This window comes from Streptopelia decaocto (genome assembly GCF_964273445.1).
Source record: "Streptopelia decaocto genome assembly, chromosome: 22".
NCBI classification, from domain to species: Eukaryota; Metazoa; Chordata; class Aves; order Columbiformes; family Columbidae; genus Streptopelia; species Streptopelia decaocto.
In genome coordinates, this window is record NC_138677.1 from 2,095,120 (window position 1) to 2,121,252 (window position 26,133).

Consider the following 26,133-nt stretch of genomic DNA (forward strand, 5'->3'; position numbering starts at 1 on the left):
TTGTAGGGATGTAAAACAGAAAGATGATTCACCTCCAGCATCGTGACTATCTAAACTCCCACTATTGTCTGTCATGGGGCTGTTGGGATGAAGCTCCATTTGTTTTCTGTTTACCACAAGGAATGTTTTTAACATTACGTCAAATGGCACCTGGTCCAACGTGGCAGAGCAAGGGCTTTCATGTGACAGTCACTGTGGCCACAGCCACGTATTCCTCTGTTAAATCCTCACTCTCTTTTCACCTCCTTCCCAAGAGGCTGGATGTGTCCCTTGCCAGGAGAAGCTGATGGGATGTGGGGAGGTTGAGGTTGGATTTAGGAACAATTTCTTCCCCAAAGGGCTGTGGGGCATTGGAACAGGCTGCCCAGGGCAGTGCTGGAGTCACCATCCCTGGAGGGTTGGACAGACGGACATGAGGTTCTCAGGACATGGGGCAGTGCCAGGGCTGGGGGAACGGCTGGACTGATGATCTTGAGGGGCTTTTCCAACCAAAATGATTCTCTGATTCTGTGAAATATCAGCCCCTTTTGCCTGCCAGGGAGCGCTCTCCTTGGGAGCAGAGCCTGACCCCCCTGGCTCCAAGCTCCTTTCAGGCAGTTCAGAGATCAGAAGGTCTCCCCTCAGCTCCTGTTCTCCAGCTGAACCCCCAGGTCCCTCAGCCGCTCCATCACACTTGTGCTCCAGCCCCTCACCAGCTCCGTTCCCTTCTCTCCACTCGCTCCAGCACCTCAAGGGTTTTCCTGGTGTGAGGGGCCCAGAACTGCCCCAGCATTGGCGGTTTGGCCTCCCCAGGTCCCAGCACAGGGACGGTCGCTGCCCTGGGCCTGCTGGCCACACCAGTGCTGGTCCCAGCCAGGATCCTGTGGCCTCTTGGCCACTGGGCACACGCTGGCTCATGTTCAGCCTCTGGCACCAACACCCCCAGGGCCTTTTCCAGCTGCTCTTCCCCAGCCTGCAGCGTCCATGGGGTTGTTGTGCCCCAAGTGCAGGACCCGGCACTTGCCTCTGTTGAACTTCATGCAATTGGCCTGAGCCCATTGATTAATACAGGGTCCTGGACTGCCTTGGCTCCTACCCGGTGCACAATGGAAGAGGGTGAGAGAACAAGAGGGAACAAGGAAGACTTTCCATCATGGGGGTGTTTATGAGCAAACTATGTGCTGGAGGTGGGAGAGAGCGAAGGGAACAGATCTACCTGGTGGGGCAAGGAAACACCAGCTGCAAAAACACCCCATCACTTTGGTTCTGGAGGGTGAACAGGCTCCGAGTGTCGTTTTGCCTCTCGAGTTCGGTGTCCAGCTCCTTTATGGTGTAGTCAGGAAGGCTGGAGGAGAAGAGCTGGGTGGTGGTGTGGACCTGGCTGTCCGAGGACTCTTCAGACCACAGCCGTTGTGTTTTGGGTTTATCGCTCGCTTTGCAGCGGTGGTTCAGCCTGAGTTATAGTGATTAATTGTATGTGGGGGTTCCTTTAACTCCCCAGGGAACCACCTCCTGCTACTGAACTTCAGGTTCCAGCAGGAGAGACCACCTGGGGTTACTGGAAGCAGCACAAAGTCTCCTTTTTCTGGGAGTTCAGGCTCTGGCCCCAGATCTCAACATCACAACCAAACCACATTTAAGAAGCCAGTTCCCTTTTCCTGGCTGTTGGTCCAGGTTATAACTCAAGCCGGTTTCAGCTCGGAGATGATTTACAGGCGCTCGCTCAGCACCAGGTTGGAAATCAAAGCGGCGGCTGCCTGGTCTGCAGCAGCTGCAGAGCTGAGTGTTTCTGTGGAAGCGTTGACCAAACGGTGCAGACGAGGTGTCTCCACGTGCAGCTCAGACACGCACGATCCAGAGCAGGTAGATGGAACCAGCCCGTTCACCTCATGTTCAGGAAGGACCTTCCTACTCGGAGCTCCCAGCCCTGCTGATGTCTGGGTGTCTCGTGGCAGCTGCTCCTGTTCCCTGGGGTGCCCAGGTCACCGTGGGAAGGACCGTGGCCATCGCGTCCCATCCTTGGTGCTGTGACATCCCTGTCCTGAGAACGCTGCCGCGAGCCCCTGGGTGTCACCTGCTCCGTGACGTCCGTGCCCCTGCTCCAGATGGTGCCGGTGCTGGGGTTCCGGAGGCAGATGGGCACGTCCATGCCCATCCCAGAGCCCCGTCACCAAACCGAGCGCGACCCCAGGCCCTGCAGACAAACGGGGTCCCTGAGGATTTGCCTGGGGCTCTTCCCACCGCCCCGGCCAGCCCGGGGGATGCACCACACCAGCACCTGGGTTACTGTGGAGACACCGCGATAGCCAAGGGCAGCAGCGCCACTTCGCTGGGTCCAGCACAACTGGTGTGTCTGACAGTGTATAATACCTGCCATATATTCTGTGAGTCTGATAGCATATAGAGTCATAGAATGACCTGAGTTGGAAGTGACTTCTGAAGGCGGTGGCAGCTGCTGACACCTCTGGCTGCCCCGTTGCTTCATGGCCACCGCTGCACGGACCAGAGGGGTGGTGTATAACACCTGCCTCCTCGAGAGCACCTTCTGAGAGCATCTGATGCTTGGATCATACTCTGTATCCTTTCTTTGAAGCATCCTCTGTATTCTTTATTTCATATTCTTTACAGTGGTCTGACTTACACAGCCCCACACCCACATAGAATCAGGGAATGTCCTGAGTTGGAGAGACCCACAGGATCCTGGAGTCCAACTCCTGTCCCTGCACAGGACACCCCACAGGTCACCCCGTGTGTCTGAGGACGTTGTCCAGTCTCTTCTTGAACACTGTCAGGTTGGGGCCGTGACCCCTCCCTGGGGAGCCTGTTCAGTGTCCAGCACCTCTGGGGGAAGAACCTTTTCCTCATGTCCCACTGCCCCTCCCTGGCTCATCTTCTGCCGTTCCCTGGGCTCTGTCACTGTCACAGAGCAGAGCTCACCCTGCCCCTCCTGCTCCTGCTGAACCTGCAGCCCACGAGCTCTGCCCTCGGTCTGCTCTGCTCCAGCTGAACAAACCCAGGGACTCCAGCCGCTCCTCATACGGCTTCCCCTCCAAACCTTCACCAACTTCGTAGGCTCCTCTTGGACACTCTCCAGTAGCTTTATCTCCTTTTCTCCCGTGTCCCCAGCCCTGCACACAGTGAATGCTCCAGGTGAGGCCGCCCCAGCACAAAGTCCAGCCAGGCTGTCATTTCTGCTGCCCATTTGCAGAACACTGACATGACCGAACTGTTCTCTCATCCCCTGTCACTGTTTTATTCCCCTCCCCCCCATCTCTGCTGCTCTTGGCTTTTCACCTCCCTGCATCAAGATACAAAGACAACGGAGGGTGGTAGAACAGGAGCCCACCCAGGACTGTGGGGCTGGTGGTGCCGGGGGCGCTGGAGCTGGGCCGGGATGGCTCAGCACCCCGGGCAGGATGGGACAGCAGCTCCCCCTGCAGAGCAGCTGCCGACCCCGCGATGCTCACACAGCGTTACTGTGAAAACACGACACCGTCACCACCGCCTTGTGTTACAGCTCACAACGAGACATCTTTTCACTCCTACAGTTGCGACATTCAGCATTATTATAGTCACAGGCAGTGTTGCTATTGCTTTTGTTTTACGCTAAGGGACGTGTTGATTTTTAACACAACGCTGTTGTAATTGTGCATTATATGGTTAACATTTGGCAACAGTATTCATATATATGCATACATATTAAGCTTTGGTTATTAGACAAGTGCACACACCCTCTAGTACTTATCTGTACTGTCTTCCTTCTAAATTAATTTTTCCCCATCAAGTCATAATCTTATTATCCATTATCTCCCCCTCCAATCTGTATGTACATTGGCCACATTTCACTCTAATTGCTAAAACACTGACTGCACTTAGTCAAAACTTCTCCCGTCTCTTTTAGACCCTCCCGGATTTCTCTGACACACGCGGTCACACCGTACGGCACAGTGATGAACCAGCGATGCTGATTCGAGGTGTCGAGGTTTGATTGCAGGGCGACAATAAACCCTGGCAGGTGCTTTGTTAACCCCTTCAGCCCCCCACTAAGGAAAGGTGATAGGACAGCAAAGAGAGGCAAAACCAGAGAGGACTTGCAAGTTGGAAAGAATTAATAATGTTTTATTAATGCTACTAATGAAATAGAGAAAATAATACAAAATATACAAAACCGATCTTGAATTCCCCAGCAAAGCTCAGAGCTGCTCCAATAACTGCAGGGCAGGCACCTGGAAGTCTTGGGCTGGACTCTGCAGCAAACTGGAACTGGATTCAAGGCTGCAGGGGCTGTCACTAGGCCTCAGATTTGCAGGTATAGCAGGCAGGGTCCTGCCCGGATGTTGGCCATAGTCGAAGAGGGGCCAAGACCCTCGTGATCTCCTATTTTATGGGATGGAATACTTAGCTGGTGAGTGTTCAGTTCGCTCCTCCTTGCCCCTCTCACTTACGGGACATAAATCCTTATCAGCGACCTCGCATTCCATCGCTGCGTCTACCAAAACATGTATCCAACTCCAGAAAAGTGCAGTTACTAAGAAATTCGCTGAAAGAAAAATTCACTAAAAGAGAAACTGGTCTTGTTTGTAACAAAACCAGGACAGCAGGCTTGAGCTGCTGCTCATCATTTAGTCCTTCAGGGGATCACCTGAGAAGATAAACTGTGAAGACCTTGCTCACCAGGCTGCCAAAGGCTGCTCTGATCTATTTATCTAATTTATACCCACATCACTGGATGAATTTTAAAGTTTTCACATTCTTCGCTTGATATTCTCTGATTTAATAGGTGTTTTGTAGCTGTGGGGAACTTGAATTACTGCAAAACAAAACATAATTGCAAGAGAAAGTTAATCTAACCCCTTGATCTCGCATTTTAAATCCATGATCTCTTTATCAACAGCCACATTTTGCCCTTCAAGTTCTTCCTTAACTAGAACGTAGGAGGGTTGAGCAGGACACGGGGGCTCCAGCCGCCTGCACGAGCTGGCCGAGGGCAGGACGGGAAGGTCTGTCCCCTCTCCGGTGACAAAGAGGGACGGGGCAGAGCAGCCCCAGGTCCTGCGTGTCATCCCGCAGCATCTCCCCTGCACCACCACCCAGCCAGAGACCCACCACCATTTCTACCACACCTGCCGTGTTGTGCTGGTTTGACTGGGTTCATTTTCTTCGTGCAGTTAGAAACCTTCTTATTTCCTAGCTAGCACGGTCATTGTTGGACTTAGTTTGAGAACAAGAAGATATCAGCCCAGCACAGAGTTAATGTGTTTAATTGCTCCGGTCTGAGAGCCAAGGACACTCTGAGCTCTGCCTGCAGGTGTGAGGCAGCGAGGAAGGGGACGGACGGACAGAGCTGGACTGACACCCAGACTGAGCAGTCAGAGTGTTCCAGCCCGACAGGAAGCTCAACATGAGCCACCAGTGTGCCCAGGTGGCCAAGAAGGCCAATGGTGTCCTGTCCTGTATCAAACCAGCGTGGTCAGCAGGACAAGGGCAGTGATCCTTCCCCTGTGCTCTGCATTGGGGAGGCCACACCTGGAGTGTTGTGTTCAGTTCTGGGCCCCTCAGTTCAGGAAAGAGATTGAAGTGCTGGAGGGTCCAGAGAAGAGCAACAAGACTGGGGAAGGGACTTGAACACAAGCCCTATGGGGAGAGGCTGAGGGAGCTGGGCTTGTTTAGTCTGGAGAAGAGGAGGCTCAGAGCTGAGCTCAGCACTCTCTAGAACTACCTGAAGGGCAGTTCTGGCCAGGTGGGGATTGGGCTCTTCTCCCAGGCATCAGCAATAGGACAAGGGGCCATGGGCTTCAACTCTGCCAGGGGAAATTGAGGCTGGAGATGAGAAAGCAATTCTGTGCAGAGAGAGTGGTCAGGATTGGAATGGCTGCCCAGGGAGGTGCTGGACTCACCGGCCCTGGAGGTTTTTAAACTGAGATTGGACATGGCACTTAGTGCCATGATCTAGTCAATGGACTGGAGTTGGACCAAGGGTTGGACTGGATGATCTCTGAGGGCTTTTCCAACCCAGTCGATTCGGTGATTCTGCTTAAGATATAAGGAGAGTCGGGACCTTCTGGTCTCTCTGTCTCACTCTTGTTCAGAGCCAGGGCAGTTCGGTTCAGGACGTTCCGTTTGGCCTTTTGCTGTTTTGCAGAGGCCCCTCGGCCTTTCTGCCTTTTTCCTCTTTTCTCTCTCTGGGATCGGCTGTTTGGGACCAGGTGCTGGTTCCTGGGACTGGCTGCTCAGTGTGGATGGAGGTCGTGAGGAATTGCCTTGAGTATCTTTTATTTCTATTTTATATATATATATATGTTTACTAGTAGTGTATTAGTATTTTGTTATTTTATTAAGCTGTGTTCATCTCAATCCAAGTTTCTCCCTTCCCATTCTCTCCCCTATTTCAGGGGGGTGGGAAGGGGGTGAATGAGCAGCTGTTGTGGTTGTATTGAAGCTCAGGTTAAACCACAACACGTGTCACCACCAGTCCCCCCAGTGAGAGCATCACTGGGAGCGCGGTGGGACCCATGTCCTCCCAACAGACAGACAGACAGACAGACAGACACAGGCAGTTCCGCAGCCGCGACCTCTCCCTGCTGGTGCCTCCTCCTGAGTCACGGTAAAGAAACCTTCATTTTGGCTGAAAAATCTTTATTCACGTAACACATCGTATGAACCACAGCATGTCCCACCCCTGCCCCTTCATGTATAAAATACTGGTAAAATGTTTGGTTTGCTTTTGTTTTTCTTTTCCAGAGGCAAGTTAGTTCCCACAGTGTCCCCCCATGAGAGAGTTCATCCAACAGCTCAAACGCTTGTTGTGCCACAGACATTCAGAAGCAAAACAGCTCTGCCGAAGGAAATGTGGCCTTTAGTAAGACAAGGAACTTCACATGGAGTTGTAGCAGCAACATGAGTAAAACCACCGTGGTTTCAGCTCTGCCTCATGTTAGTGGAGATCTTGATCCCACCTGTGCTCCCACTGTGGCCAACCGCAATGGTGTGAGGGTTTTACACCGATCGCCTGAGAGCGGATGCTCTTATAGATCATTTTGGACTTAACATCTACAGATTCATCTGAAGTTGCGCGTCATCAAATCCACTTACCCAAGTGGTTCCTTCGAGCCCCACATCTCACCTTGAGACAGAGCGAAGAGCAAGGACGCTGCTTAGAAAAGGGACGTGAGCAAGAAGACTCTAAAAGGGCGGAATAAATGAACACAGAGACACGTATGAAAATGCCCAGATAGTCTCAACAACAACAAAAAAATCCAGTTCCAATTATTTTATGGCTCCTACCACAAGCCAAGAAAGGAAACAAATAGGCCAGAGTCTCACTTTGGTACAAGACAAATCCTGCTACGCCAGGTCACAACTATATAAACTCCAAACACTGCCTAACGCCGTCCTTTAAGCACTAAACCATAAAACTGTAAAATCAAGGTGGAATTGGACCAGTTTATCAGAACAGAAGAAGATCTGCCCAGGATCCCAGACAAGGTAATCAGGTGATCTCATAGAAGGTGCCCTCTCAAATGCGTAGTATCCTAAACCTATTAGATTTCATATTTTAAATAAATCTAAGGTAAACTTGGATAAAAGATTTAGATTAAAGATACTCGACGAGCTCTGAGGCTTTCCTGGTTTCTTGTGCCGAACCACCCGACAGGATTATTTAGGCGCTGATGGTATCCTGGCCTCTCTTCTGGTGTCTGCAGTGCAGGTAGAGCTGATGGCTCATTTCCCTGCCCGGGGCTCCAGGTGTGAACCTGATCATCCCACTTGCCCATATTAACTTAAATCCACCTTTTACAGCTATTTATACCACTTCTCCAAGTTTGCAACAGGCTACATAATAAAAGCAAAGCTTATTGCAGCAAAGACAGAATGCAGAACTCGTAATCTGTTACTCATTAAAAGAGCCATTCCGGACAGAAAGAAAAATGAACGGATTGCCAGCGTTGTGCCACATCATCTAAATGTGACACTTCTGTGCCGCTGTCACACATCTGGAAACGCTCCGGACTTGCGCACAAATAGGGATGGGAATGTCTCTGAAGGCTGATGGAAATGGGTGATGCCCAGAATTGCAGGATGGCCGTTCAGTCTGCAGGGAAAGCGGCGGCACGTTTAAACACGGAGGCATTTCACAACTGTGAGCGTTCACGTGTGGACAGACACCCACAACCTCTGCGAGGTGACACGAATTACAACGTCTTTCACAGTAATTCTGTGGGTACAAAGGATAATGCAAAGAAACCCTTCCCGAGGATGAGGGATGCTCACCACCCCAAGGCACGTAACTTCAGGAAACTCTTCTAACAACTGGTTTTAAGTGAAAGGTTCATTGCCCTGATCCCACTGTGATTCTGAACATAAAGAACGGCAGAGAGAGCCCATTCCAGCTCTGTGAATGTAAAAGTCACAAAGGTGAATTTGAGCACGGCGAGGACTTGCCCGCTTCATCAATGCAAATTCCAGCACAACCAAAACCAACCACCTCAGAAAATGAAAATAACTCACCAAAACGTGATGTGCACTAGCATTAAAAATGGCAGTTTTACAGTTTTCGGAGGCTGGATTGGGTACCAGGCACAGCGAGACGACACAGGCCTGATGTGCATCAGCCTGAAAGCAGCAGAGTGTCGCGATCAGCTTCCACTGGGAAGCAGCGCGGCACTAAAAGGTACCAAAACACACCTCAGATGAGAAGCATTTCAGCATAAAATGGGAAGATTTGTGCTGGTTAACACTGTACGCGCAAATAAAAAAAGGTAGCTGAGGTTATAACCGTGCTTTGAGAGTTAAGACCCTTCCCCACAAATCCTTCTCCCTCCAAGCAAAGCGGTGAGTTTGCAGATGAGAACCCTTCCCTTCTCACCTCTTTTTGCACGCTTAGGCAGGAGCGTGCCCACAAGCAATGCGGAATTCTCCTCCACGGCGTTCTTTTGTTGCAAAACACTGTGATTAGGGCCATTTCTGGCTCACTACATCTTCTACTCGGCCTTTGCACCGTCTCATCCCTCTCTACCCAAAAGGACACTCCTACCTCGCAATACAGTGGGGCCAAATTTTCACTTCTGCTTCCTATTTAACCAGATTCGTAAACCTGCAGACAATCAGGCGAGAGCAGTAAGGCCAGGGTTACTTTTATAGGGCTATTCTCAACTACAGTGTCTCCAGAGCAATGTTTCCCTACGTGCTTTCCACAAGACGCGTGTCCGAGTGCGATTTGTAAACTCTGAAGGTCACAGGAGGGGCTCATCCGAAGCAGGACCCAGAGGAAAGAACAGTCTGGAGGACAGTCCGTCTTGCTCCAAAGGACGATCTCCTCTGGCAATAGTTCAGGAGCTCATGTCAGATACTGCACGACCAGAAACATAATTACACAAGTCAAAATCATTCCCCCGATCATGAAGTATTTATCCTGAAAGGCTCGCTTCTCAATCAGCCGCATCACTGTATTGGATAAACCCAACATGTTGGCAACGTCCAGGATCTTCTTGTGAGTACCCTAAGAAGAAAAAGCAAAGAAACAATTAACCTCATGGTCCATCGCTTCTTATGCCACAGTCCAAGAATATTTCATTGGGGTGGCAAGTGATGAATTCTGATCGATGGAACTTGCCATCAGCCAATACAATTTAGGAGGAGATGCCCTGGAAATATTAATAGCTAGATGATGAGGCTAATTAATTCACACATAAACAGGAATGTGGTTAAAGATACAAAACAGTCTGGCTGGACAGAGATCACAAAGAGTGGCTCACAGAAAAGGCATTAAGAGTTTTCTGGCCCTTTTTCAGGCATCCAAACAAGAGCTTGGAGCTTCTTGATCAAACCTTTCTTGCAGAACTGCTGGAGTCCAGTTCATACCAACAAGAGACTGAAAAGGTTGTCCAGAAACTTGTAAGGCTAATGATAGAGTGCAATGAAAAGGCATTAAAGAAGTGTAAATAATGCAATTTCAAGAAATCCTTCTGGAGAAAAGCACTGAACATAGACCGCTGCAGGGGAACTGCAGGCAGGGACACACCTCAATTCGGTTTCACTGCTGACACAGTTGGTATCGTTAATAACGTGGATCGCACCACATCAGCAGTAACCACAAAACAGATGAACCCAGCGAGCTGCAGAACTGCAGGTGCCAGGAAACGACCTGGGGAGTCAGCACTGCAGCGCAGCAGGAACACTCCAGCTATTTCTGGGCAATGGTCAAAGACAGAAATACAGACACGTAGAAGGACCCTGGGCACAGTTCGGAGCTGGATCGTCCCCTCTGGGATGGCTGTGAAGCACTGGAACAGCTGCCCAGGGCAGTGCTGGAGTCACCATCCCTGGAGGGTTGGACAGACCGACATGAGGTTCTCAGGACATGGGGCAGTGCCAGGGGTGGGGAACAGTTGGACTCGATGGTCTTCAGAGGCTTTTCCAACCAAAATGATTCTGTGATTCTATGACGTGCACCAAGGTGGGTTCTGCTAGAGAGCAGCCTTGTCATATCATGGTGACGGTAATGGACCTGTGGTCTCTCTCAAACCGAATTCTGGTCCAAGTCCTTACAGAACACCTCGCTCCAGAAAGCTGCAAGACTTCAGCTATTTGTTCTCTGAGCGAGGTCAATAGCACAGATTCCCACCACAATACTCTATTAGCACACTTTAAAAACACTCTGGTTTCTGTTCTCACAGTCCACCATATCTTTGGTCTCAAAAGAATAAAAAGGTGAAATTTGGGAGTTGTTTTGAATATCAACCTGATATAAGATCAGAGAAGCTGAGGACAGAATTCATATCAACTATGCTGGACATACATGCACAAAAGGTTTCTCAATCCTTAAAATCTGCGATACCAAATGAGATAAGTGGTTTCTTCTGTAGAACACTGTGTAGGTATTCAGGTCCTTGGCTGAAATCAGGTTATGTCTCAGCTGATAAAACATAATCCCATTTTTCACCTTCATTTCATACACCTCATGTTAAACCCCTGGATACTAAACGTTCATGTTCTGCACTTTTCCTGTTTCTAGGGAAATCTTTTCACACTACATCAGAATAAAAGAAAAGCTTGCTTGGAGAAGAGAAACCAAATATTAAGTTTTATAATGAAAGCAAACAATAGGAAAGTGAAGACTCTTCAATTCTTGCAGTCTGTGGAACAGTGGAATTGTACAATTGGAATAATTAAAACCTTGTGACAATTTGGGAATACTTGGTTCATGCCTGTCTCTATATCCAACACCAAAGAGGTTACATAGATTAACATGCTTCCAAATTAACCCATTTATCTTTAGAAGCTCTCCCCATGCTAGCTGCTTCGGCCAGATTTATAAACGGGCAACAAAGCCTTTGATAGTGTAAGAAAAGCTGAGGGGAAAATGAATGTGAACAGATGTTTCCTCATCTGTGAGTCAGAAGAAATATCCCGTGAAAGCATAGGTACATGGCACTCCCAAAATTAGAGTAGCAGCAGCAGTGGGCAGAGACACCAACCATTCACTATTATAGTTCTGACCCAAAGTATCCCTGACTTGCCCCAAGCTGAGGGCAATCACATCTGCAGGAGGCCCATCACAATCTAAAAGGAGTCCAGACATGCTACTGCAATCTATCCAGCAAAAGCAGCAAGTCAGGAGTTTTGACCACAACAAGAAATAGCATTTTTTGAGGCAGCAGGTCCTGCAAGAGTTCCCTTCTCATATGTGCCAGCCGTGGTGAAGTTCTGACTTGTGATGTCCACCCTTCCTTCTCAGGAACCCTCCAGACACCAAGTGCTTCTGTCATTCACAGAATCACAGGGTGGTTGGGGTTGAAGGGCCCTCTGTAGATCCCCAGCCCCACCTGCTCACGCAGGGTCACAGAGCAGATCACACAGGATCCCAGGGGGTTTGAATGTCTCAGAGAAGGAGACTCCACACCCGCTCTGGGCAGCCTGGGCCAGGCTCTGGCACCGCAAAGGAAAGAAGTTTCTCCTCGTGTTCAGATGGAGCCTCCTGTGTTTCAGTCTGTGCCCGTTGCCCCTCACCCTGGCGCTGGGCACCACTGAACAGAGTCTGGTCCATCCTCTGACACCCACCCTGAGATATTGATCCATTGAGCAGATCCCTCTCAGCTTCTCTTCTCCAGCTCCACAGCCCCAGTTCTCTCAGTGCCTCCTCATCACAAAGATGCTTCAGAGCCCTCAGCATCTTTGTGTCCCTCCCTGGACTCTCTCCAGTGATTCCTTGTCCTTCAGCAGAGATCACCCTGAATCAGTGACTATCGTGTAGAACCACCAACCTCCCATTCCCTTTGTGAATTGCACGTACCCTCGTGCACTTTAATGACTGGATGCCCCAAACCAACGTGACCAGCCACCAAAGCCACGCAGTGCCATGCACAGCGCACAAGCGTCCTCTGCCACTGCGCCCTGCGGTGGCCCCGTCCCCTGCATGGGAACACCGGGCAGCCTGGTCCTCTGTGACCGGAACAGGACACACCTGGCTTGTGCATTGCAACATCAGGATTAAAATAAGCACCTGTCAACTCTGCCCTGTGAACACTCAGCTCTGGTAACTCCTAAGAAAGGGCACCACAGGTACTAAAAGTTGCCCCAGGAAAATGTCTCTGCGCATTAGGGGTGAGACCCACACGTGTGCACAAATCGGTTGTGTGTGGCTCGCTGGCCACAATCCACGGGGCTTAATGTGCGATTCGTCTCATCAAATGTAGGCATTTATCTTCTCAATTAAGATGTCTAAATCCTCTGGCAGGTGCCTCTCAAACTAACGCAATATCATAAAACAGACAACAATCATTATCCTCCTCAGAAGACAAATACAACACAGAATCTCCCCGCATTTTTTCAGAGATCCAACTTTCCCCCAACAGCTACTTCTTATTAAAAAAGCTTTTTATATCTTTGAGCTATTTGCTTAAAATTTAACACCACTTTGAATGGTCCTTAAAATAAAAGGCACATATTTAAGAGACATGAAGAAATACAGCTGTTGTTAACAGTATTTGGGGAAAGATGTATTGTTGAAGTGCACTGGACCTCAAGGAGTACTATCTTTATTACTAATCTTAAACACAAGTACTTTATGCCAGTTTTGGGGTTGCTCTGAGTGATGTTCAGCTGAATCAACATCTATCTGCAAGTTAACCATTATTTCCCATTCTGCATTTGAACAGAAAAACCCCAAACAAACAAAACCCCATAACACAACAGAACATTAAGATTTTAACTGCTGTGCAGGTGAAGACCTCTTGGCTGTCCAGCCACAAAAAGAGCTTAAAGATGTTCCTAATAAGATGATAAAATAATTTCAAAGAATATTTCAGGTTCAGTTAAAATGGAGTTTGGGCCTTTCTCGGCATTCTCAGCTCAAAGCAGTGTAATGAAACAAACTCATGGATTTATTTTACTTATCCTGGTCATCATAAACGCAGAAAAACGTGGGGTCTTTTTGGTAAAACGTGATGCCCCCACCTTTAACGTGACTCTCTGGTCCCTCAGGCCCTGCAGGATGTTGGTCCCACTGCCAATAAGATCATCCATGCCACGATGGGCATTCTGGAGGGATTCATTAAACTGTAACGTTTCGTCGATCGGGATGGTGGTGTCAGAGTCCTGTGGGGGAAACGCAGGGTCTCGGTTACCTCGCCTGCTCGCTCACACAGATCCAGAAAAAAGAACATGCAGAAACAAATGTGGTGAAAACTTGACAGGGTTTGTAAGGATGTATTAAACATCATAAGGACCATTAAACATCATAAGGATAGTAAGTACAACAGTGATATTCGAGGGGAAAAGAGTAATTTAGAGAAGCCTACAGGAAGCAAGCCAAAAGGCAAAGTTCATCTGCAATTAGAACTCAAGGAATAAAAGGTCAGATTAAAAGTGGAGATTTTTTTATAATCTCAGTTTATAATATATGTAGGAAAGGGTGTTACAAGAGAGAACATTAAGAGGAGGTGTTTAGCAAGGAGTCTATGGATCATTGCAAGTGAAAAGACTCTTAAAAGATTTAATACCACATTTCTAAGCAACAAAAGGCCTGCAAAACACAACATCTGGGTGATGACATACTATACATTTACAACATGGTGCACATTTCTGATGGTGAGGGCAAGCAGACATGAACGTAGTTCCCTGGAGGTCTGACTCACTCATCACCCAAGGCCTTATCTAAAAATAAAATAACTATTTTCCAGCGAAGATGCATTCGCTCAACTAGAAACTATGAATCTTGAAATGGAAATAACTGGATAAAATTCTGGAACCTGGAATGCACAAGAGGTCAGAGAATGTCGCTTTTGTCCTTCAAAGGCCTCCGGTTTAATCTTCCCTGGACACTATTCCATGGAGGGAGATAAGATAACGGCTCATAGCTCCCTGTTTTACAAACAGGATTCACAATCCTGGTAAGAGTGGAGACACTGGCTTACCTGAGTCCACGTACTCAGAACAAGAACTACCAAAACAGGGAATTCACATTTCGGTGGTTTACGCCCTACAGCTGACTGTCAGCTCTAAGTTACGTGCGTGTCACAACACCAAATTGTAAAATAATATTAATATAAGAATGACGTGCACGGTCCGGTGTCAGATGCTGGACTGCCTGGGTGTGTTGTCTGTGCTCTGTAAGAGGAGGAAGAATAAAGGGCAGAGCTGTCAGCAGCTGTGGGGTCAGAGCTGATGAAGAAGCCGCGACAGCACAACGATCTCTGATCAAATGGTCACAAAGCCCCAAGCTTCAAACAAGCGACTTGTTTTACACGAGTCTGCAGAGGAGAAGCACTTGGATTTGCTTCTGAATGGCTATTATTTCAGATATTTATTAAACTTCAAATCATCGGGGATTCCATTTCCTACACGAAGCGTTTGCAGGGGTTTTTAAGAGACCACAAAGCAGCAAGAAAAGTAGCAAAGCAGATTTTTGATCCTCCTCATCATCCATTTCATTTGCTGCTAGTGGTTTTCTCCAGAATGGTACAAGAAAAGGCATTAAAGACCATATTTATCTTCAAATTAAGCACAATGTTCACAACACCGCTATAGCTTTAAAAGCTGTTAGTATGCTACAGTGATTTATTCAGGTTGCTGACATGCTCAGCTGACTTTTCGATTTAATAGAATAGGGTAGTACGTTAATTGAAACTGTGTAAACAGACTGGCCAATAGCTGACAAATAAACCATCATTTTCCAATTAAAGGAGATTGTACTTTAAAAGTCACATTTTTACAACAATGATGTTTGCTTTTTTTTCATCTTCAGGCACTTTTCAGCATCTAAAGGAGGAAAAAAATAACTCGCCATCTATTTTGTATTTGCAAGGCTGCTACTGCTCTTCAAAACTGTTCCACTTACACATGGTTTCCTACAGGAACTTTCTTCCATATTTGCAGAGGAACACCACAGTGTTTTGAAAAGAAATCAAGTTTCAAATATCAGTGTTGCTTTCAAGCCTTGTTTGCAATTTTGAAATGGCCAACAAAACGTCATCTTTGTGAAGTACACCAAAATTGCTCAATCTCAAGGAAATAGGACCGCTTATATTTGCTCTTCCTTGCCCTAACAGTGAATGATAACACAGAAAGGGAATGGTAGGTGATATGCTTTTAACAAAAAAACAAAACAAAACAAATGAACAAACAAATAAAATAGGTTTTGAGTTACACAAAAGTGAAATCTGAAAGCAAACCTACGTTATTCAGAGCAAAACTCCTCCAGAAATTTGCACTGGGGGGAATTCCCAATGCAGGAACTTGTCCTGGTTTTGTTACAAACAAGACCGGTTCTCTTTTAGTGATTTTTCTTTCAGCTCAGTTCTTTAGGTGGCTGTACTTTTCTGAGTTTTAGCTGCATATTTTTCCTCGGATGCTGTACTCAGTGCTGATAAGAGACCAACGGAATGCTGAAGAAGCTCGTGTTTAGATTAATTACTATGGTAGCTAAGAAAGACTGATAAGTTTTCCCACATTCCATTGTGAGAGGGGCTTGTTTGAGGAGGGGTGGATGGAACAGGTGACTAGAACTGACCAATGCAAGTATTCCATCCCATAATCGTCATACCCCCTATATAAGAGGGTGATCACTAAGGTCACGCTCTCTTCGCCCATGGCCAGCATCCAGATAGGACCCTGTCTGTCTGTCTGTCTGTGACCCACAGGCCTCAGGCCCTGCATCCCGCACCCAGGTTCCGCTTTGCTGTGAATTGTCACCCACGACTTCTGGGCGCCTGAGCTGCAGCTGCTGGAGCCGCCAGCCCCGCACCCCCAGCTCTGCTGCTGAGCGACGCCAGCTCCACATCCAGCACTCCAGATTGGGTTTGTGTATTTTGTATATATATTCTCTACTTATTAGTAGCATTAGTAAAACCCTTTAAAACTCTCCAACTTGAAGTCTAAGTCTCTCTTCCTTTCCTCTTATCTTTCCTATGATCTTTCCGATCTAAAGGAAAGGGGTGGCGGGAAATGAGGGGATAACAGGGAGCATCTGCCACGGTTTATTGCTGCCTTGCCTTAAACTTTGACAGAACTAAAAATTAACAAGAACAAGTGGAAACACGTTCCCGTAATTAAAAACTTCTGAATCGTTTATAGGTTAAAAGGAAGGGGTTTTCCTCCAGCAGTGTGATTTATACTTGGATAAATGAAAGCTTGCTGACATCTACTGACAGCAGAGTGTATGAAAGCCAGGTATTTGATAAATCTCAGGATTTGATGAAGATATTTGACACAAATCCAAGTAAAATGTACACTTTGGTACCTACCTCATTTTGAAGTTGCTATGTAAGTCAGGCAGAACTGTGCTGGATAAAACTGAGCAGCAGTTTCTGGCGTTTTTACCGCTGCCTCTAATAGACAAACTTCTCCTCATGAGGAAGTTGCACTTTTTCAACGTGTATTGTTATACTTTCCTCTCTTTGTTTCGTTTACATCTCACAGCAGCAATTTAATCAACTCAAACCTACATCCTGCCTGAAACTTCTCTGAAAGGCTATGGCATCTAGGACAGAGATCTACAATAAAGAGTATTTACATTAGTAGTGAATGTACGCGCAAGCAGCTCCTCCCGCTGCCGCTCCTGCTGCTCCCGGACGTAGCGGCGGTGCTGGAAGTTCCTCAGGGCCGTCTGCAGGTGCTGCACGTCGTACTTCAGCTGGTCAACCCGCCTACGAAGGATCAACGACAGGAAGACATTCCCAGAGATAAAAATACCGTTCGTTTCTGGTGGTTTTAAGTAAACAATGGAGCATTATAAACTAACAGATACAAATAATAAAGAATGATGGGTTCTACTTATCTAGAAGGTAAAGGACATTCAATGTTAGGCCTGTATTCCAGACTTATATCCTCCATGCCTCGTTTTTCTACTGAATAGGTGGGTATTTAACAGAATGTGGAGCAGAATTTCTGAGCTTGGACATCCTATCCCACGTCTCTTCAGGAGTTTTATATACACATTCCTCATTTAACACAGATAAGGAAAGATATTCAAAGAGCTTTATTTTATGACCCCCATTTACACAGAAAATTAAGCTTTGGACTTTCATTAGTTAGCACCATGTTCATGAGTTTTTCATTAAAAGGGGTATAAAAGTCAGTGGCCAATACAGGTGATATCACCATTCGGCCACATCAACATTAGTAGCAGAGTCATAGAATAAATTAGGACATAAGATCCTGAGGTCTCTGACCCAATCTCCTGCTCAAACCAGTGCTCACGTCACAAACCTCCTTATTTCAGCCACCAACAGCCAGGAAAACAGTCCAGAGAAAATGACACCAATTGAGACAATTTTACTCCTTACCTCCACAAAAGCCACTAAATCAAATGCCATATAAAGTAGAATTTTATTAAGCATCCAAGTGCCATGTTCTGCTCATCTCAGAACAGAACCACGAATCCAGCTCCGTCACCAGCCTGTGGTGAAACGCAGGAAAGTGATTTTGCCTCCCTGCCTCAATTTTGCTACAGAGTTAAGTTACGCAAAGGATTCACTTAGAACAAAGGCAAAGGGCTTCAATAAGTTTAATGAAAATAATTACAAAGACAAAACTATCATAGCAAAGAAGGTGAACTTACAGTTTAGCGTTCTGCCGTTTATTGGGAGGCTCTTTGCTTGACAGGATTTCCAGACGCTCCAAGTTGCTGAATATATTGTCTATTCTTGCCTGAATCTCATTTTCTACCACTGCAAGGAAATAAAAAAGTGATTTGAATTAAAGACCTGCAATCTGAGTGAAGGTAAAAGTTCAAAAGCATTCCAAGCAGTATGTAAAACCTGGCAGACACAAATCCTTACAGGATGAAAAACAATCAGATAACTGAGAATTATACATACCATGAAAAAGCTACTTATTTAACTCAATAATCTGAGACTCCTGCATTCTCCTCCTTTGAGAAGTGAGCCAGGAAAGGCCCTGCTCTTTCAAGATATCTGAGCCCATTTCCCTCTCAGCTCCATGTATTATAATTTAAAGCTCCCACTTCACCCCTGCAGCCCCGTCTTGTTGCCTCAGCAGGATTAGCTCACACAAGATGATTCTCACAACGACAGCAATTTAAACCTCCAAGTTAATACAGCTCACCCATTCCTATCGCAGGAGACACTGACAGAGCATGGGAAGGATTAAGGGTTGACAGGAATTGGCAGATTGGACAAACTGCTCAGAAAGACATGACCAAAAAGGGTTGAATATCCCTGGTAGGTGGAAAAACAAGGCCTCAAAATAATTGCCTCTAATCACCTACGCTGCAATTGTTCCTGATAACATGCGTAGAAATAGCAGAGGGTCAAAAGTACACGACACAGACTCCCCTAATTGTACTTTAAAGAGGTGGGAAACTGATACAACTGGACAAAAGGAAGCACAGGCTTTCAGTTACTGGAGTCGTTGTGCAGCAAAATTGGTACAAACCACAACCCCCTTCACAGAATCACAGGATCCCAGCCTGGCTGGGGTTGAAGGGAGCTCTGGAGATCATCTAATCCAGCACAGATCACAGAGGTGGGCCCAGGGGGTTTGAATGTCTCAGAGAAGGAGACTCCACACCCGCTCTGGGCAGCCTGGGCCAGGCTCTGGCACCGCAAAGGAAAGAAGTTTCTCCTCATGTTCAGATGGAGCCTCCTGTGTTTCAGTCTGTGCCCGTTGCCCCTCACCCTGGCGTTGGGCACCACTGAACAGAGTCTGGTCCGTCCTCTGACACCCACCCTGAGATATTGATCCATTGATCAGATCCCTCTCAGTTTCTCTTCTCCAGCTCCACAGCCCCAGCTCTCTCAGTGTCTCCCCATCACAAAGATGCTCCAGAGCCCTCAGCATCTTTGTGTCCCTCCCTGGACTCTCTCCAGTGATTCCTTGTCCTCCTTACACTGGGGAATCCAGAACCTCCTCATCTGCCAAGCATGTTTTCTGACCATGTCACAATCCAGCATGTCACAACTAACAGAATTGCACAGAAAAGGAGCGCTATTAATTATCTGACACCCTTGTGTAAGGAAGGTGAGCTGTAAGCTGACGCTCCACACCCTCAGAGCGCGTCCACAGGCTGATTATTGGAGGACAGCAGCACCGTCACGTCCGTGCAGCTGTGAGGACAGTCCTGATGTCTCAAACTGCCGCGGTCAGACCCAGCACAAATCATCACTAAATTCTATAGACTCTATTTATTCTTATTTTGCACTTAGACTAAAGAAGTATATAGAAAAATATTATTAACCAACTAACCACTTCACAGTGTCTCAGGACTTTCCAGAAAATCACATTCTATGGAACCGGGAAAAGCAAACAGCACATACAACCCTTTTCTTTGCCCTTTGATCTCACATAGTGTAACCAACTCACACACACAGACACAAATCAAATCGCTCTAATTCATCTCTCCAGCATTTAGAACATCTAAACTAACAGGAAAGCAACCGGGAGAGCAGACAGACAATTACAACTAATTTTGCCAGTCCCAACAGCAATATCTTGGTCATCTTACGCTTTTCTGAGCAAGAAGGGATGTGCCCAAGTTGGAAAAAGAAAGCAGCAACAGAAACTGTGATTTCCTGGCTCTTATTCCTGCTCTTCAGGCAAACGATAATCCTTTTTCCCATAAATCTGGAAATACTAATATATGTATATATATAAAGGTATGTGTTCTAGATATAAGTACAGTACGTTCATCTATTGACTATGGAAGATGGTACATAATCCTATCCCGAGAAATGGTCTCAAGTAGCAGAGGCAAGATGGCAAATTACATTAATTTTCAAAAGGATCCAAAATCACGGCCAGTGAACAGCAGCCCAGGCAGCCTGGTATTGTACTAGTAATACAAGCACCACAAAAAACAGAAACAAGTCATTATTTTTTGATAGGAAAAGTTATCACAGCCAAAGTCATGCTTCAGAAATGTGTTTAGGGTAAGAAGTCAGTCAACATGTGCATAAACTTATCCCGTGAGTGCTGTCACTGCAGCAGTTTCTGCTGAGGTCCATTAGCAATTACTCACACAGGAATTAAGTCTTCAAACACAGGTCCAAAATACACCTGCCAATGTCATGGTGTTTTATTACGGTCATTTTATGAGCCCGGGGTCACAGTCCAAATTTACTGAAGCCATTTCAGACGTAGCCGTTCCACTTATTTCTCATATAGGTTCTGACTCTGATGCAAGCAGGAACCAGCGAAATCATCCTACTTCAATTCCTGCACACCAAATTACAGCATTTTCCCCAGAAAATGGACTATGCATGTTTGGGAGAACACTGCCAATTAGTGGATGCTTAAGGAATAGCAAAATAACAGGACAGATAATAGAATCACACTTCTCAGCATTTTGAGTTTGTAGTAAACTAGCCCAGTGATGTCTTAAATTTGCAGTTCTGTCCACATCCACGTGTTTGTTTTACCTCCATGTGTACATCAAAATGGGGCTTTTTAACCTGTTTACATTGAGCGTATCTGGCATTCCTGTATCAAGCCACTGTAGAAGCACTCAGAGTTAACATTGTCAGTTAAAGAATTGCAATATGAAGATGATTTGAAGTAAACTCTTGTTCTGTCTTCTCCACTCTGTCCTTCACACAAAACATCACCTTAGTGAAGTCAAATAGTAAAATAATGCTCATGTGTTCCAAACCAGTGTCTCACCAGCTACCACAATGACTGAAGGGCCAAATTTGTTCCAATAATGACTGTAAATACAATGATAAAGTATGCAAGGTTAAAGACGCAAGTTAAACACATCAGTACTAGAGTGGGACTTTTCCCTCCAAATAATTCTCAAGTTGCGCCAGGGGAGGTTGAGGTTGGATCTGGGAACAATTTCTTCCCCAAAGGGCTGTGGGGCATTGGAACAGGCTGCCCAGAGCAGTGCTGGAGTCACCGTCCCTGGAGGGTTGGACAGACGGACATGAGGTTCTCAGGACATGGGGCAGTGCCAGGGCTGGAGGAACGGTTGGACTCGATGCGCTTGAGTGGCTTTTCCAACTAAAATGAAATGAAATTAATTACTTACGGTGCACTGACTCTTTGTCTGAAGTCTCCAGGCGCCCCATGTAAGATTGGACCTCATGGACTTGCCTATCGAAAGTAAAGAGTAAATTAACAGAAGTCAATCATTTTTCAATACCTCAATTTTCATCTTCTTTAACCTAAAACTACTTTTTAGAACAGAACAGAAATCAGATACATGGTATTCAGTGCAGACAGCCCACCACTGAACACAAAAATACCGCCCAACTCTTCAGTATGTGCTTTCACTTAACATGCATTTACAAAACAACATTCTGTTTAAAAACAAAAAATCAAGGTGAAAGTTTTATTTATGTATTTAGTATTTTATTTATCTTTTATTTAAAAGATTTCCAATCCAGTTCTAGCTCCCTTTTCATATTTATGACATGAACCCGGGCTCAAAGTCAATAACATCTGCCTGCTCCAAGAGAACCACAGAGACAAGATGGCAGATTCACAGCAGGAACTCACAAATTCAGAGCAGAGGGAAGATGTGACAGGGAGAAGAGTTGGCACAAGCGAGACCTTAATGACAGACCTGCAGGGAAATCTACCTACATACGCCACTAAAGTCAGGAGCGCTGAGGAGACACCACAGCTTTACGTCACTGCGTAAATGGGTAGTAACGCATCTTCCAGACTAAACACAGGTTTTCTCCCTCCCTTCTCAAAACCAGACGCACTGGCAAAGGGTCAGAGAAGGACAAGAAATGTTATGAAAAGTACAGAGAAGCTTTTATACAAGAAATGGTTGTTCAGCCTGGACTGGAGATGATAGCAGGAGATGTCCTAGAGTACAAATGGCACAGGAGAACATGGATAAGGAATGACATTCACTGTCTCTTAAAACATATCAATTACAGAGGCACAGGAAAAGGCGGATAAGAAACGACTTTCACTGTCTCTTACAACGTATCAATTACAGAGGCATTAAATGAAATTAAAAGATCACTTAAAACTGAAGAGAAGGACAGGTGGAGCTTTGGCCATACTTGGGGTAAACAATCTTACAGCAGCTTGGATTCAGACTTCAAGAAATACACTTAAAAATGACAAAAAATATCATGATCTACAGCACAAATGTTTATGAAGCCAGAGCTTTGAAAACAACTTTCAGAGTAATAAAATATTACTTTTTAGTTATTATATGAGATGTTTTTAATAATTATCAGGGCTACCTTCCAAATCACAACCCTCTGCTGCTAAAAAGATAACTATGTCACAAGCGTTATATTACTTGGATTTAACCAGAGAATCCCAGAATATCAGGGATTGGAAGGGACCTGGAAAGCTCATCCAGTGCAATCCCCCCATGGAGCAGGAACACCCAGATGAGGTTACACAGGAAGGTGTCCAGGCGGGTTGGAATGTCTGCACAGAAGGAGACTCCACAACCCCCCTGGGCAGCCTGGGCCAGGCTCTGCCACCCTCACCAGGAACAAGTTGCTTCTCATGTTCAAGTGGAACCTCCTGTGTTCCAGTTTGCACCCATTGGCCCTTGTCCTGTCACTGGTTGTCACCAGAAGAGCCTGGCTCCATCCTCCTGACACTGCCCCTTTCCATATTGATCCCCAGGAATGAGTCCCCCCTCAGTCTCCTCTTGTCCAGCTCCAGAGCCCCAGCTCCCTCAGCCTTTCCTCACACGGGAGATGCTCCACTCCCTCCAGCATCTTGGTGGCTGCGCTGGACTCTCTGCAGCAGTTCCCTGTCCTGCTGGAACTGAGGGGCCACAACTGGACACAAGATTCCAGGTGTGGTCTCCCCAGGGCAGAGCAGAGGGGCAGGAGAACCTCTCTGACCTACTGACCACCCCCTTCTAACCCACCCCAGGTACCATTGGCTTCCTGGCCACAAGGGCCCAGTGCTGGCTCATGGTCACCCTGCTGTCCCCAGGACCCCCAGGTCCCTTTCCCCTACACTGCTCTCCAACAGCTCGTTCCCCAACTTACACTGGAACCTGGGGTTGTTCCTGCCCAGATGCAACACTCTACACTTGCCCTTGTTATATTTAAGTTTTTCCCTGCCCAACTCTCCAGCCTGTCCAGGTCTCTGATGGCAGCACAGCTTCCAGTGTCACCCACTCCTCCCAGCTTGGTGTCATCAGCAAACCTGCTGACAGTCACTCTATTCCCTCATCCAAATCATTGATGAATATATTGAATAATATAGGCCCCAGTACTGACCCCTGAGGCACTGCACTAGATACAGGCGTCAGCTGGACCCTGCCCCATTGACCACGACTCTCTGGCTTCTTCCCTTCAGCCAGTTCGCAGTCACCTCACTACCCAAACAAATTCAATATCCAGTATCTTACAATCCATACTGGTTCTATAGTTCTGTTTTCAATACGTTTCTGACACCCCAAGCAGCTTGAGACTTGTGTTGCTCTTAAAGTGACTGTTTAGAAACCCAGGTGCAGGAACCAAACCACATCGTGTGCAACCAGATCAGCAAACTACCTCACACTCGTCAGGACCCTTCACCTGCCAGAAAAGGCAGGAAGGCTGAGAAAAGGTGGGAAGAGAGTTTAAAAATTCAGAGTATCCACAGACTGACCACAAATTACAACAAAAATACAACTCGGTGACTACGATCCCTAAAGAAATTGTGGATGAACCATCCCTGGAGACATCCCAGGCCAGGCTGGACGGGGCTCTGAGCACCCTGAGCTGGTGAAGATGTCCCTGCTCATGGCAGGGGGGGCACTGGCTGATGTTTCAAGGTCCCTTCAACCCAAACTGTTCTGTGATCACAGAATAAGGCAACATGGAAACGGGAACAAGACGAGATGATTCCCTTGCCACAAGTCACTGTTCTGGGGGTGCATTTCTAGACCAACAGCGGATTCCCAGCTCTTCCCCACAGGTCACTCTGTGTCACTATTCAATGAAAGTCTCTTAGTTACCACACAACCCTCAACAGAGCTCAGCAGGGACACCTGTTACCACAGAAATCTGGAATATTTGGATTAACTGCCTCCTTTGGCCTCTTTCCCACAAGTTACTCCATATCATTCCAGACTTTTTGCCTTATTTTGCATTTTTCACACCACTTCTACCTCACCAGCATTATCTGGGAACAGCGATTCTTATCGCTCACACACTTCCCGAGGTGGTTTAAACTGTGTCTGCTGCTACAAAACCCCTACACGCCATAAAACCCCAACTAAATCAGCCTGCACGAAAGGTATATAAAGCAGAATCCCTTGTTTTCTATGAACACTTGTGAAAATCCCGCTGGATTTGGGCTGACGTGGCTCGACCCGGACAGACACAGGGACACCTGGAGGGCTCCTCCCGCGGCTGAAACACCCACAGCAAGGCCCCGGGATGGAAAACGAGAATTTTTATGAGGGAAAAGCAGCTTTTAAAGGGCGCTGTGCCGCGGGAGGGGTGTCCGCCCACCGGCTCTTCCCTCAGGGAACCGCCGCACCCGGCCCCGGGCTCCCCGCGGGGTCAGGCCCCCCAGCCCCCGTCCCCTCACGCACTTGTTGGTCTGGTGGTACAGCCCGTCCATGGCGCGGCCCGACCGGCCCCGCTCCGCCGCACACGTCGCCTCCGCTTTCGCTTCCGGCCCCGCCGAACTTCCGCTTCCGCCGGCGGCCGCGGGCACACCCCCCCACCCCTTCCCTCTCCTGGCGCCTGCGCCGAGCGCAGCGCCACGCGGCGCCGCCAGGGGGCGCTGCGGGATCGCGGTCCCGCAGCCCGGCGGGATGTGAGTGAGCGGGGAGGGGGGAAACAGGAGCGTTTTGGTTAAAAAAACCCTCAAGAGCATCGAGTCCAACCCTTACCCACCCCTGGCACTGCCCCATGTCCCTGAGAACCTCATCGCCTTTATTTTTCACTGTGTTGAGGGATCAAATCTCTCTCAGCTTCTCTTCTCCAGCTCCACAGCCCCAGCTCTCTCAGTGTCTCCCCATCACAAAGATGCTCCAGAGCCCTCAGCATCTTTGTGTCCCTCCCTGGACTCTCTGCAGTGGTTCCTTGTCCTTCTCAAACTGGGGAGCCCAGCGCTGGACCCGGTTCTCCCCAGGGCAGAGCAGAGGGGGAGGATTCACCTCCCTCAACAAACCGTCCCCTGCCCGTTCCCGCGCTGTCACAGAATCACACAGAATCACGGAATTGACTGGGTTGGAAAAGCCCTCAGAGATCATCCAGTCCAACCCTTGGTCCAACTCCAGCCCATTGACTAGATCATGGCACTAAGTGCCATGGCCAATCTCAGTTTAAAAACCTCCAGGGCCGGTGAGTCCAGCACCTCCCTGGGCAGCCATTCCAATCCTGACCACTCTCTCTGCACAGAATTGCTTTCTAATCTCCAGCCTCAATTTCCCCTGGCAGAGTTGAAGCCCAAGCCCCCTTGTCCTATTGCTGATGCCCGGGAGAAGAGCCCAATCCCCCCCTGGCTAGAACTGCCCTTCAGGTAGTTCTAGAGAGTGCTGAGCTCAGCTCTAAGCCTCCTCTTCTCCAGACTAAACAAGCCCAGCTCCCTCAGCCTCTCCCCACAGGGCTTGTGTTCAAGTCCCTTCCCCAGTCTTGTTGCTCTTCTCTGGACCTGCTCCAGCACGTCAATCTCTTTCCTGAACTGAGGGGCCCAGAACTGAACACAATACTCCAGGTGTGGCCTCCCCAGTGCAGAGCACAGGGGAAGGATCACTGCCCTTGTCCTGCT

General features: G+C 47.5%; 1 protein-coding gene across 2 annotated transcripts; it reads right to left on the reverse strand.

Annotated features, from left to right (window-relative positions):
- Positions 1-7,197: 7,197 nt before the first annotated feature.
- GOSR2 (golgi SNAP receptor complex member 2) lies at positions 7,198-25,034 on the reverse strand. 2 transcript variants are annotated; one of them, XM_082070589.1, is made up of 6 exons: positions 24,950-25,034; positions 21,464-21,528; positions 18,038-18,146; positions 16,991-17,123; positions 13,435-13,575; positions 7,198-9,478 (listed from the first exon to the last, which is right to left on the reverse strand). In XM_082070589.1, exons 1-6 carry the CDS (start codon positions 24,976-24,978, stop codon positions 9,317-9,319), a joined length of 639 nt encoding a protein of 212 aa, XP_081926715.1. In that variant the 5' UTR covers positions 24,979-25,034; the 3' UTR covers positions 7,198-9,316. The 2 variants fall into 2 exon arrangements, with proteins under 2 accessions (XP_081926715.1, XP_081926716.1); XM_082070590.1 differs by lacking the exon at positions 13,435-13,575.
- Positions 25,035-26,133: the final 1,099 nt, after the last annotated feature.